The 13,007-nt window shown below is 46.6% G+C and overlaps 1 protein-coding gene across 2 annotated transcripts in view; it reads left to right on the top strand.

Annotated features, from left to right (window-relative positions):
• Positions 1 to 13,007, top strand: part of LOC139057586 (bridge-like lipid transfer protein family member 3A) — a 101,587-nt gene that overhangs the window by 74,676 nt on the left and 13,904 nt on the right. For both annotated transcript variants that reach the window (XM_070536077.1, XM_070536078.1), the window contains 3 exons: positions 279 to 636; positions 4,531 to 4,923; positions 9,015 to 9,262. In XM_070536077.1, the coding sequence (XP_070392178.1) occupies positions 279 to 636; positions 4,531 to 4,923; positions 9,015 to 9,262 (999 nt within the window). The remainder of the gene's footprint in view (positions 1 to 278; positions 637 to 4,530; positions 4,924 to 9,014; positions 9,263 to 13,007) is intronic.

The raw sequence follows: 13,007 nt of genomic DNA, 5'->3' as shown, positions 1-13,007 counted from the left end.
GAAGAAGTGTGCTCTTGTGGTTCGCGTTGGCTCCCAACACATTCCAAAGCAGCCAAGCAAGCATTGAAAACATACAAATGGTTGCGGCATCGTACAAAAGCAATTCTTGGTTTGTCACATGAGAGTACACATCCTTGTAATCTAGCCTCTTCTCAAGCCTATGAGTGGTGCTACTTAATTGTTGTAAATCTGCATACAGAATGCCCTTTTTTTTTGTGTCTGCAACTGGGCATCAGCTTAGAGCTTGCAGCAGCATTGAGAAGTGTTGTTCCTCGCAGGCCATCCTTGGTCCCAGTGGCCGGGCTCCTCCATCTGTCAGCGTGACAGCACTGTGGCCCCGGGTGGAAGTTACACTGCTTCTGCCGCCGTCGCCATCGGCAAGTGCAGCCATGGGCTCGGCTAGCGACGCCTCAGAACGGCCAGGGTCTTCGACCACCACAAGTGAAGCTGATGAGGTGCCGCCACATGGCACGGACGACTCGCCAGACTCTTTGCTGCAACATTCACTTCCGGCTTCCATCGGCGTGCCTCCACCAGTTCCACCAGGCTCAGGGGAGGCGCCCAAGGCTCCCCCGTGGACCTTCCGCAAAGGACTTGCTACCGTAGTGTCTGGAATAGACGCTGTTCTTGCAAAAGGTGAGTTAGCTCTTTGAGCTTTGGGCTTGTTGGTTTAATACATTGTTGTGGAAAGACACAGACGAAAGAGGCTATTTACATGCTATTTACACTGGAGCTAGGCAGCCAGGCCGACATTCGCTCGCGCCAAGGGCACCAACCAACTTCGTCGTTCTCGCGGCGGCTCTCGTTTCTTGAGCATCGCTCGGTGATATCGTATTAATATCGTAAACTACCCCCCCCCCCCCCCCCCCCCTAGCGGCAGAAGTGCCGTCACAGGGCTGTTAGATATCCAAGGCGCATGGAGCGTTGTAGGGCTTGAGTCGGGCAACGTGGACAATGCCACTGGTTGTCACAGCGGAGAACATAGTGGGTGTGGCTAGAACGATTTCATAGGTGACATCAGTCACTTTGCGAAGCATGCGATATGGGCCTGCGTAACAGGAAAGCAGTTTTTCACAAAGGCCAACTTTATGCGATAGTAACCAAAGCAACACGAGGGTGCCGGGCACAAAATGGACATCACAGTGACGGAGGTCGTAGCGTTGCTTCTGTTTGTCTTGAGACACTTGTAAACGAGTGCGCACAAGTTGGCGAGCATGGTCAGCATGGACGATTGCATCACTTTTACTTTTAAAACAAAACTACTGTTTAAGCGGGTACAGTTTAACGAGGTTTTACCGTACAACCAAATACCAGCACTCACAGTCATCTTCACTGTTTCTTATCATGCAAGATTAACTTGATACTCATCATACTTGGGCCTGCTTCCATGAATTCCCCATGTTTTACAGCGTGCTAGGTCAATGTCTTAATCTCCTGGGTCCAATATGTTCACCTGTGCAATGCACACAATGTGGGCTGTGCCAGTGTTAACCTGGATGACAGCCCATCCAGTCTGGGAAGATCGTCCCATGGTATGAAGCAGATTCTCATATGAGGTGCAAATCATCCAAACGTTGGCACCTTTCATTATCCGCACATGACAGTTAAGGACACATGGTTGAACAGGCAGCCTGTGATCAATGCAGCTGGCACTCCCAGTTTTAGTACATTCGTGTACAGGCCTTGTCGCTATGCCGCAACATCTCAACTTCTCACCATAGCAACATTTCAGCTTCTCAGCACAACCTAACTTTGCATCCTTGCTCTATGTGACAAAACATATTTGCTGATGCTTGTTCTTTACACACATGCCACCTATAAAGGCACATTGACACGAGTGGCAGATTCTGCGGTGTTTCATCATCAGTATAACTATGCCAAGTGCTGTTAATTCTAGGCTTAGGTAGGCCTAGTTTCTAAGGCATATTCAGATGTGGATGATGCACTTTCAATCTGGTTGGTACTTATCGTCAAATGGCAATTACTATTTCACCTTAACGCTTATATTATTAATGATAAATGAAATACTAGTTGTACCTCGAGGGATCGCTGGCAAGCTTCACCTACTGAACCAATCTTTTAAATGCGGATTTTGCCATGCGTACACTGAGTCGATTGCTACTGCCATTCACCAGAGAACACCGACTGGTTGGCAAAACAGGGCATCCCTTGTGGATGTGTGCTGCTGGATCCTTGAAGCGTGGGGCACAGTTTCCGTGAAGAGCATGGAGAAAAGCTTCAAAGTCATGGGAATCTCTAACAAGCTCGAAGGAACGGAGAATGACCTCATTTGGGACAGGGAGCAGCATGTGCAAGTACATACTTTAGTGCAATAAAGGCAAGTACCACCACAAATGTTTCTGAGAAAAAACATTGTGTTATTTTCTCCGTGTAATGGCAACACCTTAGATTTTCACCCCAAATCTAGAAAAAATACCTGCAACCATTACATGCATATATACGGTAAACCGCTTACTAAAATGTTCATATGCCGCATTATTGGTTATAAGAATTACATGTGGCTGCTGGGTATCTGCACCGAAAGAAAAAGAAAAAACAAATCCTGGAACAGAAAAACAATATGTCGCTGTTTCACCCAAAAGGCATAGCAGTCAAGCAATAGCAAAGTATTAGTCTACACAAATAAGGTTCTTAGTTTTATCACTTGTATAAATTGCCGTAAATAGTTGCTTATTAATTCAATTTACTATACGGTGCCCCACACACAAACAAACACAAACCAATTCGCTCGACGACCGCGAACACTTGCTGTCAGTGCAGGCTTGATCAAGAGTGCGGGCCCAGGGAAGTGAACGCTTTGGACTACCGTAAAACCTCGTTAAGCCGTACCCGCTTAAACAGTAGTTTCATTTTAAAAGTAGTAAAGTCAAATCCCCGACTCAGCGGCCATTGAACATAATGTGTTTTGTATCCGCATAAACCATACCAGCTTATTGCATACGCATCGGTTAAAACGTAACATTTCAACTTTTCGTCGTGCAAACATGGCGGTGAGCCGTCTCCATCGGGCGGCCCGGCTGAACAACAAGCTTCAGAGATCGGAACAACGGCCTCCAAGCGCTCTGTGCGTTTGTGCGAAGCCACATCAACATCAACATCATTTCGACGCCCTGCCAGAGAGCGTTATGGTGTCGTGCAAGCGAGGACTCGCATCGTTCCGAAGCTCGGATAAAAAAGACGCCGGGTGCTCAGCATAGAAGGAAAATTAGACATTGTCCGTGCTGTTGAACGGGACACGAAGAAGTCAGCGCTGGCATGCAACAGGGATCTGCTGCTGGCTACAGTGTGTGGCATTTGGAATGCTAAGAAGTTGCTCGGCAGCGCTGCTGCGACCGCGAAGACATGTCGGCTACGAGGTTCAACCTTTCGCCATCGTTGCCTGTGTTGTTGCCGAAGTGTCGACTAGCGACAGTGACGAGGACGACACGGAATGCGACAGCACAGGCGATTCAAGCCGGACAGTGGCACAAGCTGCGCGTTGTGTCAGCCTCATGAATGCAATCGTTGCGACGAGAACAGGGGCGCGATAATGTAATTCTATCCCAAATGAAAAGTATTCTAAACTCCGGCATACGGCAATGAAAAAGGCGCCCCCGGGACTTCTGCAGCGCTACTGTGCACGTGCGCGGAGAATATGTAACGCCAACGAGGAATCTGCCATGCGAGTGTTTGCGGAGAAGAGGGGGGCTGGCTGAAAAGCTGGCACGCAGCTTTAGTAAGTTTGAGGCTGCTGTCGTCGTCGTGCTGGGTCGCCGCGGCATCAAACGAAAATAACACTTTTGTCGCGCGAAGTGAATAAATACTGCGTGTTTTTTTCCCCTTTCATCGCACTTTCTCTGAGTTCCGTTTTCGACAGGTAAGTGGGTGATCTCATGCTATTCGGTTAAACAGTACTACTGTTTAGTACGTACTTTTTCCGAGCTCCGGCCAACTACGGTTTAACGAGGTTTCACTGTAGTCTGTAATAGTTGTGATAGCACAGATGTGTGACATTTGCAGTCCTGTGTTTTCTTGCTAGAGGGAAAGTGGGGGAAAGGAAACAATCATATGTATGTTTCCAATACGTATTATCAGGTCTGCATGAACGTCTGGAAGAAAAAGGCAAAAGAAAAGGTATATAAGTGCCAGAATGAAGGAGCAGCTGGGTAATGGGGCTGTGGCGAAAGGTACTCTCGTGCAACAAAACAGAGGCTCGCAGAAGGACAAAGGCTTCAAGCAATAAATAGTGGCCAAGCAAGGGGTGGCTGTGGAGCCAGTGTTTTGACAAAGAGACTTGTATTCTTCAGGGAAACAGCTGTTTCTCCCCATTGTTTCTATGATGAAGACAAGTCCCCTTCTAGAAAGGTTGGCTCCAAAGGGACGTCTTTTGTTCATCTACGCTTAGTGTTCATTAGGTTTCGTGCACACAATGGTGTAACACTGGTGATGATGTACAGTGACCACATGGATTACATTATTGACTCTGAAACCAAAAGCTGAAACACAAATGCTGTCACGTTTCACGTGCAGGTGCTGCAGATGGTGAACTGGAGTCTGTGGCAGACGACGACACTGTCTCTCTACGGAGTGACCTTTCTTCGGACTCGGACCAGCTGCTCCTTGCCACCGGGGCACTGGATGAGGTCCTAGGTCGCAGTGGTACCGCCGAAGTTGCACAGGACGCTGCCGAGCTTCTTGCCCTGGACCACCATGGAGGCAGCGCACAGGCAGCAGCCATGATGGAAAGCGCAGAGTGGCACAGCGGTCGTGCCGGGGGCAGCTCGGGGCGTCCCTGCGTTGCCGTGCGCCTGCAGGACCTGCAGCTGGTGGGTTGGGCAGGCCCCGACGGGGCCACGCTACTGCTCCAGAGTCAGCACCTTGCTTTGGAAGAGAGGCACACGGCAGCAGCTGCTGCGTCCACGGGTACGTCGGCTATTAGAGAAATTGGAGTACCCAGATGTTTGGGGCTTCAAAAAGTGTTTTGTATGCTGGCTCCTGGGCACACAGGAGGTATGAGTTTTGTGACGAGGTTTCTCCCTTGCAGTTTGTTTCTTGAGCCTGTAGCAGTGTCACTGAGGCTATAAGCAAAGTTACAATAAACAATTTTACAAAATTGCGACACAGGAAGTGCTTTTGGCATCTACATTGGTATTTAATGAAAATTCTGTGTTATTACGTTAACAGCAAACAATTTACTAAGCACCACTTTCCACAGCGCTGATAATTGGAACGTCAACACTTTTTGCCACAGATTTTAAAGGTGCATTTCTCGAAATTGGGGCTAAGTATGGGATTTCTGCTGAATGGATGGTATACTTCATCACTGCTTGGCTTCAGTTCTGCAGTTTGGACATGTGTTCTAATGTGAATGGTTGCTAATGTAATTAGTTAATGCTTGGTGATTAGTTGACACCGCTGTGCAATCTATATTGCAAGTAGTATCCACCTCTTCAAGCAATCAATCCAGCTGGCACGGCAGAATTGCTATAATCTAGCACAGGAGATCCTTTATTAAGCCTGTTTTCATTAATACAGTCCACGGCCATTACAACAAACCTCCATATAGCGTAGTTTCGGATACAGTTGACTCCCATTAATACGAAGTTCCCGGGGACCGCGCAAAACTTAGAATTAAACGAACTTCCTATTAAGCACAAAACACAAAAACAGGACTTTATTTCTAGCGAAATCGAGTATTTTCTCTAAGAAAAATAGTCGGTCATCTTGCTCTGCTTCTTGCCGAATAGCGCTGCTCAAAGCAAGTTCTGCAGGCTGTAGATGTGGTGGAACTCTTCTCCCGCGTTACCTTCAGCGGCAAAGAAGCACTCCGCGAGAGCAAGGCCCGCAGCTGCATCAGCAGCCTTAGGTTGCGGCTCATCTTCAACATCATCGTCGCTTCCTGGGGCCAAATAATCTCCACAATTTCGTTATCTGTCAGTGCACTGCACGTTTTGACCGCCTTGTCTATGGCGATGTAATCTTCAAAATTTGCGTCCCCGAAAGCATCACCAAAATCAGTGCCGTCAAGCTCGCTTGTTGACGCTTCCTCCGATTAAATTGCAGAGGCATCCTCCAAAGAAGCTGCCACAAAACCGCAAGCCCTGAAGCAGTTTGCGATTGCTTCTTGCTTCACACGATCCCATGCTCGCGCACTGAGCAGGCTCGCCTCGTATTTTGCGGAGTTATCCATACACAAAATCATGCGCTCGAAAACGTGCCGCCTTTACAGGACCTTAACATTCATGATGATGCTTTGGTCCATTGGCTGCAAAACAGCCGTTGTGTTTGCAGGCAAAAATTCGAAGCGTATTACACTCAAGGCTGGCACATTCACGTGAGCACTGCAGTGATCGACAAGGAACAACACCTTACGATTCGAAGAAGCAAACTGTGAGGTCCAATTTGGTTATCCAGCTCTTGAAGATTTCGGCCGTCATCCACGCTTTTCTATTCGCTTCATTGTCCACAGGCAGCGTCTTTACACCTTTAAAACATCTCGGCTTGGCGGCTTTCCCGATCACAAGTAAGCGACATCGTCCCGTGCCAGTCATGTTTGCCACGATCAGCACGGATGCTCTCACCTTGCTGCGTTTGCCCCCAGCACAGTCGTCGTCCTTGAATGTCAGGGTCTTCTCTGGTAGAAGCCGGTAGAAAAGTGCAGTCTAATCTGCATTGAAAATGTCTTTTGGTTTGTATTCGCCAAGATATTTATGCAGCTTTCCATCCTTCCATGTGGCGCATGTTTCCTGGTTAATGGACGCTTTTTCACCACACACGCTCTTAAAAACCAGGTCATGGCGATCTTTAAAGTGCGTCAGCCATCCATCTGACGAAACGAAGTCATCGATCCCCAACATTGCTGCAAGCATTCGGGCTTTCATTGCAACGATGTCTCCGCTGAGAGGAAGTTTGTTGCTCCGGGCCTCCCTAATACAAACCAACAGAGCCTTCTTCAACTCTGGGTAAGCGCCGGTGCGCATTCGCTTCCAAGACGTCTTGAACTTGTCGTTCTCAAATACATCCATTATTGTGCGCTTGTTCTTGATGTAGTTTGAGAGCGTGTTCGGCTTGATCCCATACTTCCGCGCTATGTCTTGTTTGGCGGCACCTCCCTTCTCAACTTCCTTCAAAACCTCGACTTTCGTTGCCAGGTCGTGCGTGCGATAAGAGCCACGGTTTGCCATGGCTATCAACTGTGCGACTATGTACAGTCAATTCCGAAGCATAGGATCACCTGCGGAACAGCCTAGCCAACGAGCTAGCCGCACAAAGGCGCTCGACCAACACACGCCTCGACAAATGCTGCGCACGCTGCAAGCCTAATCTCGCACAATCTCGCCACTGCCGAAATGCCACGCTGCGTGCACCTATGGCACCCGCGTGGCTTCCGCGATCAGCTCCGGCCACGCGTGGCAGCCGCTTCGCCTCCCGCCGGAGCTGATCGCAGAGGTTACGGCAGCCGTAGCAATGAATAATCGCGCCGCTCCAAGATGGACAGCGTTGTGGGCGGCTGCGGTGGCGATGACACCAATACGGAGCATGGAACTGTTGCAGCACTTGAAAAATTGCACGTTCTACCAAAGAATGACGGTCACCTCGAGGATCCCGGCTGAACATTAACTTCCAATTAAACAATATTACTGGATGAGGACTTCGAATTATCGAGCGATTTCTTCTATAGGATTACATGCAAAACTGATGGGAGCAGCACTTCACTTCTAATTAACTGAAAATTCCAATTAAGCAGCTTCTAATTTTGGCAAGTCGACTGTATAAAAAATCATTCTTCTCACTTAGTCTGCACAAATGTTATCGATGCAATAAATTCTGATTTTAACAGACCCGGCTATGAAGAACGACCGGGTACAATAGACAAAGCTATGTGCAAATTACGTCTAGATCGTGTAAATGTAATGTACTTTGCTGCGCTGATATGTGCATGCAGCAATGTACTGCACACAACTATTTCCAGCCGCTTGCAGAATGTCTGAAAACATACTTAACTTTACGAATAGACGCACTAGCAGCAAGGTTCCTGTGCGGCGTTACGTGCAACACCCAATTGGGAATTTTCGGATGAACAATGTACATGGTTTGCCACTGCCTGCCACTGTCCGCTCAGTGCCGGGAAAGTTCTGTGTTTTTTCACTAGGCCCAACCTTGATTTGCTTAGGCCTAACCTAGAACTTACCTAAATTTCGAAGCTGTAGCATATGGTGCTTCAAATACAACAGCTGATGATTGAAAAAGACATTGTTTTGATAGCGATTTATTCATCAACACATCGATTCACACAGCAAAAGTACGACAGTGCACTTATGGCATCCAGAAGCACATGAAGCAGTTGAGCCATCTTGCGTGCAGTGCAGCAGCAGCCAGATGCTGGCTCCGAGTCGAACTTGCCTCGCACCGCAGCTCGCATTCGTACTACTGGTTTGACAGTGGTCGCCATTTGTCTAAAAACATTATATTAAGACATCAGTTTATTATACCAAGCACTGTTTTGTGTGAAAAGCTCTGGCCACTGCTTTTGTCGCTGGCAGCAGAGATGCGCTGAACGGTCGACCGGCTCCCTGCCGTTGTGCCAGCCGTTATTGCCATTTGTTTGGCAACAACACCTGGAAAACAGCAGATAGCAAGGCACCATGCTGAGCGGTAGTACGATTACTTTGTAGACCCATCTAATTTAAATGGTTTCGTCGCTTTTTCCGATTACCTTTGGGTCACTTTTTCACAACATACCACCGCCCTAATTTTGAATAGAATGAACTTCACACATAACAGGCCTTTCTTGCTACATTGTGGTCTGTTGTAATAAGTGTTGGACTGTATACATAGCCCGCTATGTATTATTGATTTGTCCTGGGTGTTAGCACAGGTCAAGACACGGCTTTTGGGGACATTTATCCTAACACCACGAAACTCTGCACAATAGTCTTAGGAAACAAATAAAGATGTGATTGATCGGGACTTTTGGCCAAAACCGTCTTGCCTTTTGTTCTTGGTTCCTTCAGGGGGATCATGTGGTGATACAGAAGAGGAGCGCTGCGTGTTCAGCGTGCGTTGGGAGAGCCTTGCTCCCGGCGGTTGCATTAGTGAAACTGGAGCCGGCTGTGGGCTTCGTGCCCTCGTGCGAGGCCTGTGCCTGCGCCTGAGTGCTGAGGCACTGGCGGGCCTCACCCTGTTGGCGCAAGTGGAGCCTCCCCCACAACGGGCGATACCGGTGCGCCTCCTGGTGCACAGTCTCAGCGCCACCCTGCTGGTGAGGGCATGTGTTTGACCTTATCCACCATGAGTGATCAATGCTCTATCTTTAACTGGAGGGCATGTTAAAAAAGACTTTGTACGAGTTCAAACTGGCAGAGTAGTTTCCTAAGTACAATCGAGTCCGGGTATATCATACTCGAAGGGGATGGCAAGATATTTCAGTACACAGTTAAACCTCGATAGAACAAAGCTCAGTATAATGAAATTCGATATAACAAGGTATTTAACATTTTAAAGCTTCTTGTTCTTGTTCATAGAACACCATGTATATTTAACCTCAATGTAACGAAGTGCGTCTCTACACAATTTCAATGTAACGAAACTTCAGTGCCGTCACGGAGGAACACCAAGACAATAAATGGAAACTTTTGCGGATGCAGATAGCCATATGGTTTAATTACATGCGGCTGCTTGCCAGCGCATCTCTCAAATCCTGAAAGCAACCACCGAAATGGAGCAGCATCATGTTCTGTATTAAGTCCAACTGTGACAAGGTCCTATCGAGCCCTGCACCCCGTATGCTTTAGGTGCGACTGAAAGTGTGCGAGATTGAGCCGAGAAGAATGGTGGCTTGCACTGTTTAACAGCCATTGTCATATGTGGGCAACGAGCCACGCACACCATTGTGTAGGGATTTCAAATTGGGTTTTGGAACTGACTTTCTGTTGGAACCAGTTATCCTCACTTCTCAACCGTCCTAAAAAGTTTGTGCATCTCTTCTGGTGTGCTGCTCATCGCTCAAAACACCTCATGGTCCTTCTGATCTCGGCCCTTGTCTTCAAACTGCTGCATCGATGACTGCCAACACTACACACAGGCTGTTAGTTTCGAAATAGGTGGCCTTCTGCTTGCAGAATATCAGAGTAAATTTCCACTCACATGTAATGGTACCAGCACAAATGATAAGCATTCAGCAGGACCCGCAAATCACACTAAGGTGCATCTTGCGCACTGCTACCATAGCACTCTTTCCGCAAAGCGAAATGCGGATGTGGCGTGCAATGGTTTTATTAAAACTGTATGTGGGGGTTCGGCTCAGATTCATTTTGGCCACTCGCATAACTCTGAATTGCCGCTCGTGGAAAGCCCTTGCATACACGACAACAAACCCAACAGCACAGGCATCTCCGGTCCAGCATCCCATGCCCGGCACTACTCATTGAAAAGATTGAGTGTCATCCTCGCCTTCTTGTGGAATGCATATCGCACCACAAGGCATTTTGCATTTATGAAGCAGAGTGACAATCTGCACTGTTTGCTTATGAGCGGCCACGGTTTGCACGAGCCATCCATATGCACGGCAAGCTATCAACCTGCTCATTTTTCCTCCTGGGCATGTGCTGCCCGTTAGATTCAATTTCTTGTTTGACTGCATCTGCCAAAACAGTGCTGTTTGCAGTTCATTGGCTATAAATATTTCTAATGTTGCATCGCGTGCCTGAATCTCCTTTAGTACAGTAAAAGCTTGCTCATTCGAACTTCGTAGGGGCACTCACTGAATTTGAATAAAATGAAATTTGAACTAACGAAAGTGATGGGAGTGGGAGTACCTCTGGAACCATAAAAGGCATGCAGTAGCCTTTGAGATCCAAGGGAGCTGTTACAATCCAGGACAATCCAGGAGCCAGTTCGAATTATCCATGGCAAACCCGATTTGAATGCGAATTAATTAGCTTTTTGAAAGAAGTATATGTGGAGTTCTGTGGAACTGGGCTGACTTGTGCCAATTAGTTTGAATTATAAAAGAAAATCAAATTAATGAGGTGTGAAATAACAAGCTTTTACTGTTGAAGCACACTTACAGACGCATGGCGGGATGCAGTGTTCGATATATTGAATGTGACAAGGAAGGGATGTTCAATGTATGCAGAGTACATCACTATGCTTTTCCATGGGATTTCCGAGGGGATTTTCAAGGGGATTTTACAACTATTCGATATAGACAATAATTTGATATACAGTAGAACCTTGTTGATACATTCCCATTGCGTACATTTTCCCAGTGTTAGCGTTTGCAATCGAGAACAAAAAAATTACGCAATAGAGCTATGCTCATTTTTTGCCGGTTCATACATTCCGGGAAAATACGACTTTTCAGCACCAGTGTTCAGTACGTCGCCAAAGTGAGATCGTATGATACATTCTCCGGCTGCTAGATCCCATGTAAACAAGGAAACATGCAAGGCGCACGCGATCAAGAGCAGTCTAATGCTGCCCGCCACGGCAGCTTCACTGCAATACTCGTCTGCCCGTCTCACCTGAAAACGCCGGCGCACACAGTTTTTCATTTCAGTACCAGCAGATCTTCTCCAGGGTTGTCGCACGTGGCATTCACAGGTAGCACCACCAATCTTATTGCGATAAAGATTGTCGCCTCTCTGTTTCACAACGTGTGGTATGTAGTGCCATTGGTAGTGTACTGCATACTTTTAGTAGGCGATAATCCAAACATGCTGGTGTTCCCTGCTGCAGGCAGCATGACGTGGGCATTGCATTTCACTTCTCGCAGTATCCGGCATCACCCACCAGCTCGATTTCGTTTCGGTTTGCCCTCCCCCTCTTAATACAGCGCAGTAGGAAAACAAAACACGTCTCAGGCTGCTGGAGCACCCCCAGATCGACGCGGGTATGCATCTTGTGCCTCAATGATGCGCACAACGCTTTGCGTTACATAGATGTCTACAATAGTTGTCTGTCAAATTTTTTTACTTCGGATGGTGCGTTTTTTCTGTTAATACGTTTTTTCGCGTGTTTTTTTTTTCTCTTCAGATCTATGAATGGGGTTCTATTGTATACAAGTTTAATATATCCGGAATCAACTGTATATGTACTTCAGCAACAATGCAACACAAATTCAATGAATTATCAATCATAGCAAAGTAAAAATAAGATGTTTCTTGCCAATATCCACATCTAAGGAACATATGCCTAATAGGAATATCCACTATAACAGAGGTATTCTTGTGTTGCGTGTGACTTCATCAGTATAACGAGGCTTGTCTATTGGCTTTCATTAGACAAAAAAATTGTCAATATTAGTGGATAATTCCACGAAACTTCATTTATTGAATTTCATGTCCGAACTGCAGCACCGAAGACGTCAGTATGACTTCACAGATGTTAAAAGGCAGTTTTTTAGTTTGTGCAGTTCTTATGCTTGAAAATCACACTAAACCTGCCATGTCAACTTTTTCGTTACTTTTTAACTTTGCGTAATCTTACTTTATTGCTAAAAATTTAACCCCTTAAGGGTTCACTTAAAAAAATATAATATAATGGTACCAAAGTGGCTCATTTTTTATGACGTGAAATGCTTCAGTCACATGTTTAAAATGTAGGAATAACTTGGGAAACATGGTATGGCAAAGTGTTTTAATCGGGCTGTATTTTGACCAATAGAGCCTTTTTTTTGGTTTCCTTACAATGACCTGGAGTATCAAGAGGCCAAAACAGACATGCAATCCTTCATGTGTGACGGGAAAACACTTTGGGGAGCGAGAATGCTTGCCCAGCTTTCTTGACTTCAAAATCTAAGATTCACACTGTTTGTCTCGTCTCGCTGTTATCTAGAGGATGGTCACTGCTTTCTTCATTTGAAGAAGGAAACACGAAGTCGACATCATCATGACTTTCGCTATCATCATCTGATGGATAGAAATCTGCCGCACTAAAACGGTGCACAAATCTTGCCATGTTAGTTTAAAATGCAGGAAAATCTAATGGAAATGGTGCAACCTCAG

The sequence above is a fragment of the Dermacentor albipictus genome, chromosome 3 (assembly GCF_038994185.2).
Source record: "Dermacentor albipictus isolate Rhodes 1998 colony chromosome 3, USDA_Dalb.pri_finalv2, whole genome shotgun sequence".
Taxonomy (NCBI): domain Eukaryota; kingdom Metazoa; phylum Arthropoda; class Arachnida; order Ixodida; family Ixodidae; genus Dermacentor; species Dermacentor albipictus.
Note: the sequence above shows the minus strand (reverse complement) of the source record. Positions and strands in the feature narration are given on the sequence as shown.